We start from the raw sequence: 20,828 nt of genomic DNA, 5'->3' as shown, positions 1-20,828 counted from the left end.
ATTTGTACTAGTAAATTCCAAGTGTCATGTCTTCTAACTCGATTAGCTTGCCCATAAAAGCTTGTTATCCTCCATGTATCAAGCCTTAATAGAGGCACCTTAAAGTCACTGTGGTAATAGAAAAATCCAAATAAATCAAATATATCAATTCCTTTCCACAAAAGTATTAATCCGCCCTCAATATTGTCTACTAAAAAGAAATCATTATAATTCAATAAAATTTTATATTTTACTAATTTTAATTGAATTATAAATTATTCCAATTTTTTCTCTAACTAGTTATTATAGAATTTGAACTGCTCGGGGTTGCAAAGCCCACGACAATTCTAACTTAATTGACTTATTTATTACGGTGGGCCTGAAAACTATTACTTTTGGCTCTTCCATTATTTGGATCTTTAGTGGTCTTGGGCCTCAGTAGCCTCGTCATCTTGGCCCGCACACCTTCTTTTTAGTCAGCAAAAACCACTCCATCACCTTTGTCATTTGAATTCAAGTTTTGACCACCATTTCCATCGCCACTATCGGGATCAGATTGTTCTTCCTCACGAAGCCATTTTGAACCTATATTCATCTGTGATCGTCGTGATGAAGCTTGAAGATGAGGTCCATATTTCTGTTGCATCGGAACCCCATTATCCAACATAGGCAAAGGAAAAAAAAAAAATTTCTATCCATGTTCAATAAATCCACAAAGAAAGCAAAAACTCGAGATTCATTCATACTCCGGTGAAACCCGGTACCAGTTAGAAGCATCCTCCTTTCGCAGCTTCAGGGTCTTACGAACGGGTTTATTAACATCCCATTTCACGCATATCTTTATGTAATCCCTCAATTTATTACTGAAATTTTTAGGATCTACTTGAACAAAAATATCCAAGTCATTACCAAGTCTTTCGAGCGTACACGTTCTGATCTGTAACCCAAATGTAAATCATGGAGTTGCACCAAGAGATAGATATGAGTTAACGGAACCTCCACGGGATGAGAATAACTAGCTACTTTCTCCAGAAACATTTACGGTTAATAACTCAAAAATTTATAAACTTACAAATATTTATAAAAAAAAATCTTAAATAAGAGAAATAAGTTTTTGTTTTTGTTGATGTGCCCTAATAATTTATAATTTATATATTATAATTTAAATTGAAGGACTAAAATTATTTAATTGTCATAAAATATATAAAATTTTAATTAAAATAATTATTCAGAGTGTATATTTATATAATTTGTTTATTATTAATGTAAATAAATAATTATTAATTTATCATATTAAATAATTTATTTTACTATTAAAATAAATAAATACAATATATATAGTGATCTCTTTAATATGAAACAATGATGAGTTTATCAAACAAATATAAAGCAATTTTTTACGTATGAAATCTACACAAGGTCGCTAAAACAGCTGATATTGGCAACCAGGAACATATACTTTTAGCAAATGGAGAGAAAAAGTAAACAACTTAAAATAAAAATGGATAATTTTAGCTGTCAATTGTAGAATGGTTGGAAAAAGAAATGGAATTTCTGTTTTTGGAAATTGTTGCGTAAGCAGTGGCGGTTATTTTTGAGTTTGCTAATTTTAGCTCCGATTTTCTACAATTTTCGCAATGCATAAAAAGTACAGACTGGGATTTCCTAATCAACTGAGGAAGCTGCATCTGTTGCAGCGTCCCAGCTTACAGGTTACTTCTATGATCCATGCTTCATTTTTCTAAAAACATTTCTACCTGAAATGAAGCATGATTCTTTAGGATTCTTTGTATTTTTTTTTTCTGGGATTCTATTGATTTGAATTTCTTATACTGCTTGTAATTTCTGGGAAACAACAGTGACTTTTCTGAGTATTTTCTTTTGTCATTTTCTTTGTTGACCAGTTGTTTGATGCCGAAATTCTTTGATTGTTGAATTCTTTTTCCCATCGGAAGCAGCCTGATTCCTCTGTTGGTTTTGGCTTGGTGATGATCACATTATTTTAATTACTCCACTGAAGCTGCATCATCTTTATTCCATCTGTTGTTTTTGGAAAAACCAATTTAACGATGGCCACAGAAACTCTTCTTAATCTGTGGGAAAACTTGGCTAAATTGCCTCTTGTTATGCTCTTGAAGGATACAAGGTACTCTTTCTTTTAGAAAGTTTTTGATTCTACAACTATTTTTAGGAACATCTTTATTTTTATGATTATCACAGTATAAATTTTTTAAATAATGCATATCTTGCAGCTTGGATTTTCATCTTCTTCTTCTTTTAATTGTTTGTCAAGAGGTTTTGTGATAATATTATTAAATCTCACATGTAACTCTATGATTTGTTTGTCCAGGAACGTTTTCAATATGGATGAGTTAGCAGTAGAAATAGCACAAATTGCAGTTCCTGCTGCACTTGCTTTAGCAGCAGATCCTGTTGCTTCTCTAATCGATACAGCATTCATTGGCCATTTAGGTTTGTACATGTGATCTCCATCTTTTCTTGAAGATAGCCTGCATATCCACTACTTAATTTCCTTCCTATTCGATTTTTTTAAGCTTTTCTCTGCTGATCCATATTCAATAAGCTTTTATCTCTGAGTATTTAGTATACAGGAACTGATCAATTATATATTTGTAGATGCAGTTTGCATTCATTGTTGCTCATGAGAAATAATTACATTTCTGGATGCAGAAACTTTACTGGAAAAAGTTATTGTTTGATGCATTGTAAATGAATAGATAAGTAGAAAGCATACAATATGGTCGTGAAGTTCTATCCAACATGAAACGGATCCACTTGAACCTAACATGGATAATAAATAATATATCTTTATTTTGAATCTATCATCCATCATAGGAAAAAATAAATATTTTTTGTCAACATCAATGGCTCATTAATATTATTACTTGTAGGACCTGTGGAGCTTGCTGCTGTGGGAGTTTCTATTGCCATTTTTAATCAAGTGTCAAAGATTGCAATTTTCCCACTTGTCAGTGTTACCACGTCTTTTGTTGCCGAGGAAGAAAGTGCTGGAAAATCGAGTAACGACGAAAATGCATCACTTGAAGATGGTTTGCTTGTCAATAAGGAAACGGAAGAGCTATTACCTAAATCTGGTAGGTTTATCCTCTGTTTCCCCTTAGTTTGTTGAAAGAATACACCAATTGAGTTGCAAAGATCTGGATAGAGCTCCAACTTACACGTTGTTCTCGATTGATTTCCTTATAATTCCTGGAATATGCTCCTCACTTTTAAGACATTCTGTGTTTTCCACTTAACAAGAGTCTACATGCAAATCATCCTCTGCAGGCAGCATTTCCACCAAAAGGCACATACCATCTGCTTCTTCAGCATTGGTTATTGCTTGTGTCCTTGGCCTAATCCAGGCTTTATTCCTCATTTTCTCTGCAAAACCGATCCTGAGCTACATGGGTGTACAATCTGTAAGTCTTCTTCAAGTAGCATTCGTGTGCTGAAAAGTTTGTGTATTATTTCTTATTCCTGTTGTGATTTTTTATTTAAAATTATTAGCTCCAGTGGGTTATCTTGTCAATAGGTTGTTTGATGTTCATGTTTTTACCTAACAGCACAAGTTTTTCAATGTATCAATATGCTCCAGTTTATTTCATGCAAGTTAGTCTAAAACTTTTTATTGTTCAAACTTCAAAAGACAAGTTCTGTGACGAATGCATTTTCTGTTGTGCAGGATTCCCCAATGCTAATACCAGCACAACAATACTTGACATTGAGGTCACTAGGTGCTCCTGCTGTTCTTCTTTCATTAGCGATGCAAGGGGTTTTCCGAGGAATTAAGGATACGAAAACTCCTCTATTTGCTACTGGTAAGATAGATCTTTCACCTGTAAATATGTATGCCCTTGATATATTAGTGAAATATGTATCTATATTTTTTAATATCTATAACAATAAAAGCAAAGAGAAACATGACATAAAATCAAATAATGTGAAGTGATTTTTGCTGTGTTCTTCCTACCTTTATATTTGATCTATACTTCATTTATATGGATTAGCAGTTCCAAAGCTTATAATTTATTATTATTATCATTTATTTTTTTGTAGTTGTGGGAGATGTAGCAAATATCATCTTGGACCCAATATTTATATTCGTATTCAGATTGAACGTCTGTGGTGCAGCCATTGCTCATGTTATTTCTCAGTAAGTTCCATCTTTCTCCTGAAGATGAGATAGCATTCCAATTTTTCTTTGTGGTTTCTGGCATGCTGTTGATTGATTTTTTGTTGAGGACACTATGGTTCACCTTTTTTTTCCTTTTAATATTATGTTTTAGGTACCTAATCTCCCTGATTCTGTTGTGGAAATTAATTGAACATGTTGATCTATTGCCTCCCAACATTAAAGATCTACAATTTGGTCGATTTCTAAAAAATGGTAAGGTTTTTCCTTTTCCACCCTTCTTAAATGCATTGTCTCCTTGGGAATTATCTCATTCCTTTTCTATTCATTTTTTTGCTGTTCACTTTGTATGCTATTGCAACTGATCTATGAATTGCATTTCCACTAAGGATTTATGCTGTTGATGAGGGTAATAGCTGCGACAATCTGTGTCACCTTGGCTGCATCATTGGCGGCAAGACATGGATCTACTTCAATGGCTGCATTTCAGGTTTGCTTGCAGATTTGGATGGCAACTTCTTTGCTTGCAGATGGGCTGGCTGTGGCTGGACAAGTAAGAACTGTTTCTTTTAATGAACTGAAACCACTTGCATGTGTTTGTAAATATTTGCATAATTCCCTTGCCGGTGGATGTGGATTTTATTGTCCTTATACAAGTGTATTTATTCTACATATTTGAGTTTCTCAGTTGGTTTTAACCATTGGTCTAAGACTTTTTGTATATCTTTAATTACTATATATATTTGAGTTTCATTTCCATCCCTTTACTCCTCCTTGTTCTTAAATTTTAATGTTAAAATATCTAACCCTACTGCAATACCAAGAGCATTTTACTTGTAAAACATCTCCAAGAAATGGACTAATGCATTTCAACTTTTCCAGGCAATGCTTGCAAGTGCATTTGCAAATAAGGATCACGACAGGGCCAAGGCCATTGCTTCTCGTGTATTCCAGGTACGGAAATACCTCAGCATTAAGTTACAAATTTCCCTGTAAATATTTTAATTGTGTGCTTTTCTTTGCAGTACGGTTTGCTTTTAGGCCTAGTTCTCTCGATCTTCCTTTTCGGTGGACTACAGTTTGCTTCAAGATTATTTACAGAAGACGTCAATGTTTTGAATCTTATTGCCGTGGGCATCCCGGTAACTATTCACTTTTTCTAATTACAAGAACTTTCTGTGCTTTGGATTATGGAAAACTTTTCGGACTAAGACTTTCCTCTTTTCTCTTTTTATGCTGATTAGTTTGTTGCAGCAACTCAAATCGTAAATGTTTTAGCCTTCGTTTTCGATGGAATCAATTATGGAGCATCTGATTTTGCATACTCTTCATACTCAATGGTATGCCTCGCCTTCTACCCCAGTTAAAAAGTTCTTCAAAACATCAATTCATTTTGCTTTTGTGTTTAGATAAGCTTGTTTGGCTTCCAAGAATACAACAGAAAATCAACAGTTTAATTATCTTATATTATTTTTCTTCCCCATTATACCATTAACAAATATCAAATCCTTGTTATACTTCTCCTTCTCTTATTTTTCACATTCTGCTAATTTCTTCCACCATGGTTCAGGTTTTGGTGTCAATAATAAGCATCCTTTGCTTATTTGCTTTATCATCTAGTCATGGCTTCTTTGGTATCTGGGTTGCGTTGACCATTTTTATGACTTTACGTGCATTTGTGGGCTTGTTCAGGTAATAGTTTCAATTAGAAATATTGATATCAAATTTATATCTACACCCTTATATTATTTCATACCGACTCGTTAAATACCAGAACTAAATTTGCAACCTTTAAACACTTAAACTTACAAGAATTGTAACAATCAAGTATAAATTTATGATATTATTTTTTGATTTATAAAAAAATATCAAAAATAGTTTGATCTATTACTTACTAAGAATTTTATTGATTGAATTCTAAATTTTCATAAAATAATAAAATTATACTTTTTGAACTTTGTCAATTTATAAAAATTTAGAGAATCAATAAAATTTAGAATATAAACAATAATACGTGTGATTAATTTTTATTTTTCTTCTAATAAATTATCGATAGTATGATTAAGTTGTAGTTAATTATTATGATTTTTATAAATTTAAATACTGAATAGATTACGGTTTTAGTTTAGAAATTCAGTAGTTTAATCCTACTTAGTATAGATGTGTCAGTTAACTAAAAATTAAAACATGACTATTTATCGGTGGTTGTATTTGATCACTGTTTTTCATGTAGAAATTTATTTTAACAAGTATTTTTTGTTTTGCAGAATAGGTACCGGGACGGGACCTTGGAGCTTTTTAAGAAGATGAGCTTCTCCATTTGTTAGCTAGCAAATACTATCCTGGCCTATTTGGAAAATGGGAAAATTTCAGAGATCATTGCTTTTTTGGCGTCTTTATTAGTTTTAGGTCTTTCAATCTGTACGCATTGTAATGCAAATATATATACAATCTCTTTTGAAAAAAAAAAAAAAAAACAAAAAAAAAATGTAGATGCAATCTAATGTAAATAATTGCCATCATTAATTCATTATTGTTGGAGCGATTCATTTTTGAATAAAAGAATTCAAATTAATTCTTATAAAATAACACAATATTTGCATTCATAAGTTTAGTCTGGTAGTAAATATATTTAAGTAAATTTAAAAGGTTTCAGATTCTATTCTTTCAATTTTCAATTCAATCCATATTTTCAAAAAAAAATACACTATTTTAGTAATTTCTCTTAAGAATGAAAATTTTTTAAATTAGAATTAAATTTTTTTATTTCAAACAATAAAATTTAAAAAAAATTAATTAAATTAAATTTTTATGAAATTTCTTATACCAATTAAGAATATATAATCTTATTGCTTATAGATTTCTGTTTATGTAATGAGTAATTCTAGTATAATGAAAGTGAAATAGAGGAGCAAGGCCAGAAAATGGATCTAAGAAATAAGATCGTCCAATTTACACATTATTATATTTTTTATTTTTAATATCTTGCATCAGCCCTTTTAAAATTAGTAAAAATTATTCAAAATGTAATGCAATAATATAATATAAGTTTAGCCCCTTAAATAATTAATAGCTTATTAAAATTAATTTCTTTTTTTGTAAAAGGAGGGATAAAACCCTTTAATTTATTATACGATCATGAAAAACATTCATACAGTCAGCATTCAAGAGGAGCTTAATACTAGATGAAGGCAAATCAATAAGACTCATACCAAAAACTCCATCATGCGCACTATTCGCAAGATAATCCACTACCATATTAGTTTTCCTATATATTTTCACAACCTTAACCTCCCATTCCCGCCGGATAAAAGCTCTGCAATTAATAACTAAAGACTGCAATTAAAATTAATTTCTTTACCATTTAATCTCTCAATTTTTTTTTATTTCTCTAAATATTGATTAAAATTGAATGTTTAAAGTTATTTGATTGTCATAAAAGTATACAAAAAAAAAAAATTGCTTGAAATTAATTATTCAAACTTTTAGATGAAACTTTTCTATTTTTATTTTTACTCTCACTTTTATTTCATGATCAAGTATAAAAAAATGTTTATTTATTTTTTTCTCTTATTTTACTTTCCTTCTTTTATTTCATTAAAAGCAAAAAATTATCTTATTTACATTTGCACATATAATCTATGGTTTTATAAGATTTGATTTAATAAACTAAAAATATATATTTATTTTTATGTGATGTATTTGCATTATGGTTTTATTCAATCTTTAGTTTTTATCAAAGGTGCACATCTGTTGTATATTTTGTTTTAAATTTGAAAATTTGAAATAAAGTTATATATTTTGTTTCTTAATCAAAGTCATGAATGTATATTAAGTTGATATTATTATTATTATTATTATTAGGTTAGGGTAAGGAAATTACAATAGTTGAATTTAAGATTTTAACGGTTAAGCGTTAAAACAAATATTACTATTTAAAATCTCACTAATTAATATATTTATTTTAAAAAATACATTATAACATTTTTTAAATTTTAAAAATTCTATTAAAAAATACATTATACATTATAACATTGTTAAAACTATAATAGTTTTTGTGCTAGCTATTATATATAATTCCAATTTTTCATCATCTTCCTCCGATGTGAGATGGATTTATGCTGCAAATCCGTCGCAACTGAATTGATTACAATTGTTAATCAGTACCAGACCCTTGGGTATTGTGGTTCGCTAGTACCTCTGGCGGCTCCTCGTCTCTCATGGGTAGTCCTTTCCTCACAGGTCCACTAGCTCCGCACAATTTGTCTGACCCAGAGTTACTCTGATACCAATTGAAATAGTCGAGCCCAAACTAGCACAAATAACTTTTGGACCCACTTTCCACTTGGCCTAAAATGGTTAACCCAACTTATTTAATAGTTTTTGTGCTAGCTATTATATACAATTCCAATTTCTCATCATTTCTCGATGTGGGACGGATTTGCGCCGCAAATCCACAAGCAAGCAGGTGACCGTTATAGTTAAGTATTATGAAAAAATTTTCAATGTTTTCGTTATGAATGAATTAATTAGTAGACATTTTTATAAAATTAAAAGACCAACAAATGAATTTTCTCTTACTATAGGAACTAAATAGTAAAATATTTAACGGTTAAACTAATGAAATGACTAATTAGTATGTTTTTAATTAATTAAGGATGCTTTAATGTATTTTTAAAATAAATGGATTAATTAATTAATTTTTTTATATTTTAGAGATTAAATAGTAAATTTTTTTATATAAAAGTCTAAAATGCCTTTCATATGGGAACTAATTAGTACGCATTTTTATAAAATTGAATGGCTAATTAATGAGTTTTTTCATATCATATAGACTAAATAGTAACATATTTCACAATTAAAACTAATAAAAAAAATTAATTAGTAAATTTTTTAAAATCTCAACAATGTTTCAATTTATTTTTTAAAATTGAGAAAATAATTAATAAATTTTTTTTATATCATAAATTTTTTTATAATAATAAAATAAAAGATATTTTATAAATTAATTAAATAAATATATATTATAAAAATATGAATTTAATTAATGGAGATAAAATCTTAAAATTTTTAATCATAATCTAATAAAAGTTGTCAAGGAAAATAATGGTTTGTTATAATATATAACAATAAAAACAATATTTGTAGTTTTCGGTTTTTGATTTTTTAATTTTAAAAATATTTTTTAACAAGTAGTAAAAATATAAACGCAATATTTCTAAATGAATAAATTTTTGTACTTTTTATAAAATAAAAAATAAAAAGTCAAAACTATAACAAGTGCATACTAAACTTACAAGAATCGTAATAATTAAATACAAATTAACTATATCATGGTTGATTTAAAAAAAATAATAAAAAATAATTTATTTTATTACTATCTGCTCTCGAATTTTGTTGATTGAACTCTAAATTTTTAGAAAATGATAAAATTATATTTAAACTTTGTCAATTTATAAAAATAAGAGTATAGTTAGTAAAATTTAGAATATAGTCAGCAATACATGTGATTAATTTTTACTTTTTTTAGCTGGCTAAGGATTAAGACCTAACTATTTATCAGTGGTTGTATTTGATCAATGTTCTTTATGTAGAAATTTGTTTCATGGATTGCAGGAGTCACGAAAGAGTTTGAACAATTGTTCGGTAAAGCATTTAGATAAGGATATTACTGGCCAATGATGATGAAAGACACGAAGCAGCTTGTCCAGAGATGTCAAAGATGCCAAATGCATACAGACATTCCAAGGGTCTCAAGAGAAATGCAAGCGGCCATTGGAAGTCCCTGACCTTTCTTTCAATGGGCATAGATATCTTTGGTCTGTTTCCTAAGGCAACCAGGTCATAAAAGCTCATAATGGTGGCAGTAGATTATTTCAGCAAGTGGGTAAAGGCTAAGGCGGTACAGTCTATCTCCACTCAACAAGCGATCTCCTTTGTTAGAAAAAACATATTCACTTGATTTGGAATACCAAAGATAGTAATCACTGACAATGAAACTCAATTTGCAAGCTCCAGATTCAAAGACTTCTGCAAAAAGTAAAAAGTTTACTTAAGATTTAGCTTAGCCTATGATCCCCAGACCAATTGTAACGATCCGGAAACCGGACCGCTACCGGCGCTAGGATCCAGATCGACTTAAGGTCGTTGGGACCCGTAGCAAGCCTACTATACCTCTTGTACACCTGATAAAATCCCATACATGATCAACATTCATAAAAATTTTAAACTTTTTATACACCAAGCTTGACCTGTGCATGTACCATAACTGTAAACATAAAACCCCACACTAGAGCCCTCATCAAATGCTCTAGCGGGGTAACATATCATATGTCAAGCCTGATTCCATACATTCATCATTTAACTTACATAGCCCTAACATTTTTACATCTACTCTAAACATGCATCAAAACCCTTAACCCCTTCTTAAAACTTACTTAAAACATCATAAAAAGCGTGGATCGATACTTACCTCTTGAAGATCGAGAGGAGATGCGATCCCAAACTCGGAGATATGGAGGAACAAGCTCCGGGGGTCTCTAAGCTTCAAAACCTTGATTTTAGCTTAAAATCTTCAAAACAAAGGTGAGAACTCACAAAAATCATGAGAGACTTGGAGGAAAAGCACAAGATCAACAAGGGGTGGCGAAGACTCACCTTGCCCGGAAATGGAGAGAGAAAACTCACACATTTTCGGACAGGGGCCCTTTATAGGTGGCTGGCTAGACTACTTTCGGGAGCCAAAAGTGCCTCCGCAACCGCCCCATGTTCGGCGACCGAACCTGGGTTTGCCTCCAAGCTCTTTTCTTTTTCAAAACTCAATTTCTTTCTTCATTAAAACCATAAAAACATGTAAAAATATTTTATGAAAACCTTATTTTACCCTTCTAGAAGGCTTCGACATCCGAGAACTCCGGATTCCAATGGAGATTCCGCTGGAAAGTAGGAATTCCGATGCAGGGGTCTAGCCGGGTATTACACCAATGGTATGACTGAGATGACTAACAGGACCATCCTACAGGGTCTAAAGAGAGTACTCGATTAAGCAAAGGGCAACTGGGCCGAATATATAATCACACCTAGGACAACTACAGGAGAAACACCCTTTTCTCTTGTATACAAGGCCGAGATAGTCATTTCCGTAGAAATCCAAGTAGGCAGCTTTAGAACACAACACTTGAGATATCAGGTAATCCTGAAGAAATGCATTTTAATTTGGATCAAGCAGAATTCCTGCGGGAAAAGGCCACAATCATAAGGTTAGGCCACGCGCTTTTAATGTAGGGGATTTAGTCTTTAAAAGAACAGATGTGACGGGTGGCAATGTCAGGTTTAGTAAGTTGGTGAGAAGAGAAAAGGATTATTCAGGGTCTCAAAGGTTATTCGTACAGAGTCATATAAGCTAACCAAGTTAAATGATCAAGTCATTCCCTATTCTTAGAACATCTGTAACCTAAGAAGGTTTTATCAATAACAAATTAACAAGATATTTTTACATGTGGTGTTCTTTGATAAGGAACGATGGGATTGCCTCCTTTGAAGAGAAACTAAATCAGGACATTCGGGCTTTGGTCCCTCCAAGCATAGCTATAAGGCAAGTTTTGCTAGGTTAGGCCATAAAACAGTTTTCATCAGGCTATTTAGGCGTTGGTCCCTCCAAGCACGACCATAAGACAGTTTTCGCTAGGCCATTCGGACGTTGGTCCCACTAAGCAAGGGCATAAGGCAGTTTTCGCCAAGCCAGGCTATAAGGCAATTTTTGCCAGGCTATCTGAGCGTTGGTCCCACTAAGCAAAGGTACAAGACAATTTTCACCAGGCCATGCCATGAGGTAATTTTCGCCAGGCTATCCAGGCATTGGTCCCACTAAGTAAGGCCATAAGATAGTTTTCGCCAGGTTAGGCCATGAGGCAATTTTCGCCAGGCCAAGCTATAAGGCATATTTTCACCAGGCCATCTGGGCGTTGGTTCCACTAAGCAAGGCTACAAGACAGTTTTTGCCAGGGCAGGCCATAAGGCAGTTTTTCCTAGGCCATTTGAGTGTTGGTCCCATTAAGCTAGGCCATAAGGCAGTTTTTGCTAAGTCATTCGGGCATTGGTCCCACTAAGCAAGGCTATAAGGCAGTTTTCGCCAGGCCATTTGAGTGTTGGTCCCACTAAGCAAGGTCATAAGGTAGTTTTCGGTAGGCCATTCGGGCGTTGGTCCCACTTAGCAAGGCCACAATGCAGTTTTTGCTAGGCCGTGAGACGATTCTCGCCAGACCATGAATTTAGGTGTTGGCGCTATTAATTGAGTCATCTGCGCTAGACAACCATGAAAAGAAGATATACCAACCCTCGAAAGACAAAGGATGAAGGCATCAAACAAAGAACTAGATTGGGTGAAAGATCCTTGTTAATAAGTCCACCTAAGGCGTTTTACGATAGAAGGATGATAGTTCGCCGAGCCACAGGCCCAAGTATCAATTCTAATTTTCAGAAACTATTTTATGACTAAATGAGTGTTAAAAAAAGATATGCTTTAGCCCTCTTCATCGGCGAAAATGGTGGCAACAAAGGAAGTACACAAAAATCTTTTTGTTACAAAAGATTACAAGGAGTCAAGAAAGAGACTTGAATAAAGTCTCCATTACATCAAAAGTCTCCATTACATCAAAATTCTCTATTACATCAGAATCCTTAAAATCTACCCCATCCTATTGGAGGAAGCCATATGAAAGGACATGAGAAGAGCTGTCACTCCAACTACCTTTCTGGCCTTGCCTTTGGAATCAATCTTGTACAATCTAATCCCTTCCAGGGGTCGCAATACTGAAAAGCTATTATAGTCGGACTAATTGCAGTCCTCAACTAATGCACAAAGCTAAGCAGTGTACTTGCACGTTCAGGAAGGTCTGCCTTCAGTTGTTCTTTAAAGACCATGATGATATCCTCCACACCGATTTGGTAGATCATGATGATATTTTCCACATAGATTTGGTTACTCTCAAGAACAGAATAAGAAGAAACCTCCACTCTTCTCTCCCATAAGAAACTTTTGTGAACTAACAAGAAGAAAGAAGGGTTCTTATATAGCAAAGTAGCCGATAAAGCTTTAAATGCAGTATAAAAGATAAGGCGACCATAGGCAAGCGAAACGACACTCACAACCGAGATCATACCACGTGTCCTAAACTGGAAAGACAAACGGTCACCTTTGAACCTAAAGAGTAGAAGACCGGTGGGGGACCTTTGATGTTATATAACATCCGCTCAAAGTAAACTATGAGTTGTCACTACAAAACAGGGGTCATGTGGCAGGGATCTGATAAGTGGAAGATGCGGTCCCGATATGGAAAGTGAGACCTAAACATTTTAGCACCCAGACTATCGTCAAAACTCACCCTCCCATGATAGTTTGAGTCTTGGCACATGGTTACCATTACTAGGTACATTCCCGCTTCACCTGTAATCACGAGATTACCAACCTATTAGCTGACGATATCCATTATCGAACAACTAACTACATCATTAATGGATTCTCGGGAAATACTATATTTATCTCCATTTTCTTACAGTATAAAAGTGGAACTCTCTAATATCAAAACTCTAAACAATTCATTACATTCTCCTTGTCACGATTCTGACTTGAGCATTGGAGTGGCTGCTGTGGACACCCACCGCCACTTCATATTTTCTTTCTTGCAGGTTCTAACCAACCATAATATAGTTTCATTCCGGCCATATCATCAATATAATCTCATCTACATCAATAAGAAATTGATAAGTATCACTATTAAACTTACATTGACAAGTGACACAATTAATTCTTCATATTTATGACATGTGGTGTAAATATATTTATAATTTTTTATAATTTTTAATTTTAATTTTATATAAAATAATAATTAATGTATATATAATAAATAAAATTTATTATTTATTAATCACTATTAATATATGACCTTTTAATTTCTTACTACTTTTTAATATAATAAATATAATTTTTATTATATTTATTGTAATAAATATAATTTTTATTTTTTAATCATTAAAAATATATGACCTTTTGATTTTCTACTATTTTCTAATATAATAAATATAATTTTATTATATTTATTGTCACTTTTGTATGAGCTTCTTGTTATATTATTAATATTATAATAAAAAATTTATTATATTTTATTATTAAAAAATTTTATTGTACTTTTATTATTAAAAAATTTTATTGTACTTTTATTATTAAAAAAATTTATTATATTTTTTATTTTGATAATAAATAGAATATTAAAAATATATTTATAAAAATTGAGAAAGTACCACATAAAAACACTTTTATCGTATAACAATAATTCTATAACAAAACACTACATAAAATGTTTTTACAATCTCTGTTTATTTATTTGACAATTTTGTAAAATCATAACTAATATAATTTAATTACAAATACTCTATATTCTAAATAATTACATAGAATAAATATATATAATTAATTAAAATTATTATAAAAATATTAACTGTAATAAAAATATAAAATAATTAAAAAATTAATATAACCGATTATATAAAATATTATCAAACTAAAAAAATTAATAAATATAAATAATTAAAATTTTATTCAATTCAAATAATTATAAAAAAGTTAATAGATATAAATAATTAAAATATAATAAAAAGTAAAATTGTGACTCTAATGCTCTAAATCAATTGTTTAAAATATTCAATTGAAACAGTTCAGCCCAAACTGATCCAAATAACTTTTGAATTCACTTTTCACTTGATCTAAAATGGTTAATCTAAGTTATTTAACAGTTTCATACTAGCTATTATATATAATTTGGAATTGCCCTAATCCACCGACATAAGACGTCTCCCACATCCAAGCAAGCAGGTGAATCTCACAGTCATCTTCACTACTGGTGAGAATATCTCTTCAAAATCAATGCCCTTTCTTTAGTTGAAACCCTCACAACTAATCTGGTTTTGAATTGAGGATGGAGACTCTGTTCATCATGCTTGATCTTGAACACTCATTTATTCTTCAAAACTTTCTTCCATTTGGACAGTTTCACCATGTCAAATGTTTTATTCTCATGCAAGGACTTTATCTCGTCTTGCATGGCTTCAATCTACTTCTGCTTCTGTTTTTCCTCCATAGTTTCTTAAAAACTTTCCAGTTTTCCCCTATCTGGTAAAGGGTTGTCTAACTCTTTCAGATCTCCTTTGTGGGACTGGAGAAGCTACATGTATTGGTGGTTGCACATGATCGTCATCCTCATTGTCTGATTCATCTTGATCTTCAATGGGAGCATTATCTGCTTTAGGTTGATTTTCCTAAACTCCATCTCCACCTTGTCTTGGCACTTCTATTGGAGGAATTAAGTCTACGTCTGTTGAGTCACCATCAGGTTCTGGGACAGCTTTTTGCTCTTTGCCAATATTCTTGATGGTCTCAATTTCAACAAACACTGCATCATGACTCCTTACAAGACTTTTTTAGATCGGATTATAGAATCGGTAGCCAAGTTGATCTTGACCATACCCAATGAATACACACTGTCATGTGTTGACATTAAGCTTTGACTTTTCATCCTTAGGAACATGAACAAATGCTTTGCATCCAAATACACGCAGATGATCATAGGAGACTTTCTTTCTTGACCTCTCTAGAGTTTCATACTGCAGAGGAACACAGAGTGAGCAATTCAACGCATAAACTGTTGTCAGCAGGGCTTCACCCCAGAATGACTTGTGCAGCTTTGAATTTGAGAGTAAGCATCTATATCAGCACGTCTCCATTGTGATCTTGCTACACTGAATTGGATTACATCAGGACCAGACTCTCAGGTATTGTAGTTCACTAGTGCATCGGGTGGCTCCATCTCTTTCCGTACGGGTAGCCCTTTCCTCACGGGCCCATCAACTTTGTATAATTTTCTGACTCATGGTGGATCTAATATTAATTGTAATAGCTTGGCCCAAACTAATCCAAATAACTTTTAAACCTACTTTTCACTTGGCCCAAAATGGTTAACCCAAGTTATTTGTAGTTTATAGCTTAGCTAATATATATTCAATTTCAATTTCATTTGCAAACGATGTGGGAATCCTTCCCACAAGCTCAAAGTGGGCTCCACAACTCTCCCCTGCTAAATTTCATAACGTCTCCGTTGTGATCTTGCTGCGCTGAATTGGATTACAATTGCTATACCAGGACCGGACTCTCGGGTATTGTGGTTCGCTAATGTATTGGGCGGCTCCACCTCGTTCCGTACGGGTAGCCCTTTCCTCGTAGGCCCATTAGCTCTACGTAATTTTCTGACCCATGGTGGCTCTAACATCAATTGTAACGGTTCAGCCTAAACTAACCCAAATAACTTTTGGACCTACTTTTCACTTGGCCCAAAATGGTTAACCCAAGTTATTTAGTAGTTTATAGTTTAGCTAATATATATTTAGTTTCAATTTCATTTGCAAACGATGTGGGAATCCTTCCCACAAGCTCAAAGTGGGCTCCATATGTTGTTTGATGTCGAATACCATGCTTGTTGCAATAAGCATGAAATGGTCCAGTATACTTTCCACCATTATATGTCCGAATACACTTGAGTTTCTTCCCAGTTTATCTTTCAACTGAGGCATGAAACTGCTTGAAGACATCCAGAACTTGATCTTTTGACTTTAAAGTATATGCCCATGTCTTCTTAGAATGATCATCAATGAAAGTCACAAAGTACTGAGCACCACTAAGTGACTTTGGGAATAGTCCACACAAATCTGAATGTACCAGATCCAACACGTTCTTCATCCTAAAAGAAGGAGAACTCTTGAAGACGACTCGGCTCTGCTTTTCTGCCAAACAATCACTGCACTTCTTCATATGCATCTCATTCACCCTGGATAACACATTCTTCTTTATTGGTTTGGCCATCCCTTTCTCACCAATGTGGCTAAGTCTCTTGTGCCATAGTTCAATTGCATCTTCTTTCTCCACTGTATTGATAGCATTACTAAAGAGCTTTGCCTACATCACATATAGCTTTGAGTGCTTCTGAAATAGCCTGGCCCAAACTGACCTAAATAACTTTTGGACCCACTTTCCACTTAGTCCAAAATAGTTAACCTATTTAGTAATTTCATGCTAGCTATTATATACAATTTGAATTTTCCATAATCTGCCGATGTGGGACAGAAGCCGCAGTGGAAGCAGCTGGATGTCACACTCTCCCTTGCTGAATTTGTGATGTTCTCGTCGCAGCTAAATTAGATACAATTACTAAATCAGGACTGGATCCTCGGGTATTGTGGTTCATTAGTACCTCAGGCGGCTCCACCTCGTCTCACACGGGTAGCCCTTTCCTCACAGGCCCACTAACTCTGCATAATTTTTTTGATCCAAGGTGGGTCTGATACCAATTGAAAAAACCCGGCCCAAACTAACTCAAATAACTTTTAGATCCACTTTTCACTTGGCCCAAAATGATTAACTCAAGTTATTTAGTAGTTTTGTGCTAGCTATTATATACAATTTCGATTTGCCGTACTTTGCTGATGTGGGATTCCCACAAGCAGGCAGGTGATCGTCACAGCTTCTAAGCCTCTGGCCACCACTAGTGAGCCTTTGCTGAGGTTCCATTTGCCATTTGAGAATGTGTTGCAGAAACCTTCATCATCAAGTTTTCCTGTAGAGATCAAGTTCAACCGCATATTTGGAATATGCTTGACATCTTTTAGAACTAGTCTCGTCTTATTTCCTATCATTAAGCAGACATCTACTTTGCTAATGACTTTAGACAGATTGCCATTTTCCATTTTAGCAACACTAAAATCTCTTGTGTAAGATGAGAAGAATTCTCTTTGAGAAGTTGCATGAATAGTTACACCGCTGTCAATCGCCCAATTAGTTTCATCAGTTGCCAAGCCAACCAAATCTTCATCACAGATGATGTTAAATTCACCAAGAGCACTTGCATGTTCATCATCACTGCTGTCATCTTTCTTTACTCCTTTGCCTTTCTCCTTCTCCTGCTCCTTGAACTTCTAGCAAAATCTTTTGATGTGTCCCTTCTTCTTGCAATGATGGCACTCCACATTGGCATATTTGTTTGACTTTCCTCTGCTCTTATCTATAGGCTTTGGACTCCTAGATTGGCTTCTTCCTCTAGATTCTGTAATCAGAATGTCTGACAAATTGAACTCTGTGATCTTCGTTGCATCTCTTTATTTAAAATTTCACTCTTCACATAATTTGCATTGAATGTACTATTTGGTGTAGAGTTTGTGAGTGAAATCTTCAAAGTCTCCAAGAACTCTGGTAAGAAGTAAGCAGCGTAAAAGCAAGCATCTCATTTTCAATTTGCACGCCCATTCTTGACAACTAGTCCACGTACCCTTGTATCTCATTTAGGTGATCTGCTATAAAAATGCCTTCCCGACATTTCAGATATATCAGCATAGTTGATCAAGCATAATTTAGCCACATTTTTATTATCTTTATTATTGTTTATTTACACATTATTTAGCTTAATTTATGATTTTTACCTTGTTTTTACAGAAAAGGAAGAAATTGGAAAAATGGAGAAAAAGTGCAGAAAATGACAAAAAAGTGATTGGGTCAGTGATTTGCTCAAATCACTGCCCAAATCAAGCTAAAACAGAAACCTGAACTACCTCACAGGAGACTGATTGGGTCAATGACTTGGCCAAATCACCCGCAGAAACAGAAGCCCGGAGCCAACGCGCAGAAAAGTGATTGGGCCAGTAATCTGTCCAAATCACTCGCAGAAACTGCCCAAATCACTCGCAGAGACAGAAAACTGAAACTGGACAGACTTGCAGAAAGCGATCGGGGCAGATAGACCAAGCGATCTGCCCAAATCACTGCCCCAATCACATTGACAGCAGAATTGACAGCAGAAGCGAGAAAAGAGCAGAAAATCTAAATTCAAAGAAAAGAAGTCCAAGTCCACTTCAAACACAACAAGATCAGTCCCAAGAGCCACGCCCTTCACTTAGAGAGTTTCATTCTCAATCAAATACAAAGTCCAAAGAGGAATCAAAGACTACAAAGAAGACCAAATCAAATTGAGATTTCAAAACCCTAATCAAATTGGAATTGGAATTCTCCAGCTATATAAGGGCAGCCTCCAAACCTCTGAGGAGCATCTCTCATCTTCAGCAATTCTGCAGAAAACACAGCAGCTTGTCCTTTTCTTTCTTTTCTTCTTTTCTCTTGTGATTTTGTCCACCATGAGTGGCTAATTTCATTCTTTTCTAGTTGAAATTGAGGAAATTCAGATTTGTGATGAATTGGGAGATTTAAAAATCCATTGTTAAACTCTTGTTTGCTTTCAATATTTATGCAACTAGGTCTTTTCCATAATTATTACTTTGCTTTTAGAATCAATAAGGGCCTGTTGCTTTTAAATTGCTTGAGTAATAAATTGTTTGAATGATTTAGGTCCGTAATTGCTTAGATTATTTGAGCATATCTATAATCAGTTGCATAATCTAGACTTGACTACGCGGTTGGCAAGGATAGAATTGGATTTCTCTAAGTCTTAATGCAATCAACAATTGTTCGATGCTAAATGCCCCAAGGATGTTCCTTAGCAACTTGTTGATTAGTGTTTGGTTAGCGAACGTTTCCTAATCAAACTAAAACTAAGGAGGAATTTGGATTGTGAGAAGCATCTTCCACAACCAAAACTAATTTATTGAAATAAAATAGGAGTCCTAGATAATCAATGATCAATTCTGAACAAACTGAAATAGACTCATACTTCAACTAGAATCCTTCTCCCATTGAGATTTTCATTCATTTAAATTATTGCTTTCTTTTGCTATTTAATACATCATCATCAAAACAAAACCCCCCTCTTTTATTTACTTGCTATTTACCTAGTCATTATTAGGAAAATCTTTGGTGTCAATTCCCTGTGGTTCGACCCTATTGCCACTATCTACAAATTTATTTGTTGATTGATAATAGGTTTATTTTTTGCGGTTTCGACAACCGCTATCAATAGTCTAATAAAATAATTTATTATTACTAGTTTTTGACGCGTATAACTCCTTGAGTTTATTCCATAGTGACTGAGCATGTGTCTCATTATAGACGTGATTGAACACATTATCTTCGACAAATTATCGGATGAAGCCGCACACTTGCTTGTGCTCAAATTTCCGTTCCTCATCTGTTTTGTTTCCGGTTTAGTTGTGGAAAATACAGGCAAATGCATTTTCGTTACAAATAGGAGATCTTGCATCTTGTTTCTCCATATGTGGTAGTTTGTGCCATTTAAGCAGATCATTTTGTTTGTTCTTGCCTCTATTTTTGCAGCACTTTGAATTGAAACCGAACTGTGATATCACTTGTTGGGAAACATCGCTTTTAAAATAGCAAAAATAAAATACTGTAGAAAAGTAAATAAGTGGTATATAATAATTTTTCGTGATTCACCCTTAATTTTGGGTTATGTCTATGGGCCGACCTCCGAATAATTCTTCCGTACAAAAAGAGATTACAAGTGAGATCTATCTAAAAATAGTGGCACTCAAAGTGTTTTTCAAAAGATCCAATATATTTTCTTCACTATTTTTGTTACTCTCCAAATAAACTCTTACTCTCTTTCAATATTTTTTCAATTAGAACTGCAAATTCTGAAATCTCTCAAAACACTCAAAGAGAAATATGAAAAATTTGCTCACTCAA

At 33.4% G+C, this 20,828-nt stretch overlaps 1 protein-coding gene across 1 annotated transcript; it reads left to right on the top strand.

Annotated features, from left to right (window-relative positions):
- The first annotated feature begins 1,575 nt into the window (after nt 1-1,575).
- On the top strand, nt 1,576-9,817 carry LOC110622760 (protein DETOXIFICATION 42). Its single transcript, XM_043960116.1, has 14 exons — nt 1,576-1,691; nt 1,884-2,125; nt 2,330-2,451; nt 2,892-3,095; nt 3,289-3,422; nt 3,686-3,821; nt 4,060-4,156; nt 4,290-4,390; nt 4,525-4,688; nt 5,018-5,089; nt 5,161-5,277; nt 5,380-5,475; nt 5,706-5,827; nt 9,730-9,817. Exons 2-14 carry the CDS (start codon nt 2,049-2,051, stop codon nt 9,815-9,817), a joined length of 1,530 nt encoding a protein of 509 aa, XP_043816051.1. The 5' UTR covers nt 1,576-1,691; nt 1,884-2,048.
- The last annotated feature ends 11,011 nt before the right edge of the window (nt 9,818-20,828 follow it).

The sequence above is a fragment of the Manihot esculenta genome, chromosome 9, assembly GCF_001659605.2.
Source record: "Manihot esculenta cultivar AM560-2 chromosome 9, M.esculenta_v8, whole genome shotgun sequence".
Lineage (NCBI taxonomy): Eukaryota > Viridiplantae > Streptophyta > Magnoliopsida > Malpighiales > Euphorbiaceae > Manihot > Manihot esculenta.
This window is presented reverse-complemented; position numbering and strand designations above follow the sequence as displayed.

Bases quoted from the DNA above. Each gene is read 5' to 3' on its own strand.
- LOC110622760 (XM_043960116.1), top strand. From the start codon at position 2,049: ATGGCCACAGAAACTCTTCTTAATCTGTGGGAAAACTTGGCTAAATTG. The intron at 5,090-5,160 runs GTACGGAAATAC...TTTTCTTTGCAG, and splicing joins TTGCTTCTCGTGTATTCCAG to TACGGTTTGCTTTTAGGCCT. The intron at 5,278-5,379 runs GTAACTATTCAC...TATGCTGATTAG, and splicing joins TTATTGCCGTGGGCATCCCG to TTTGTTGCAGCAACTCAAAT.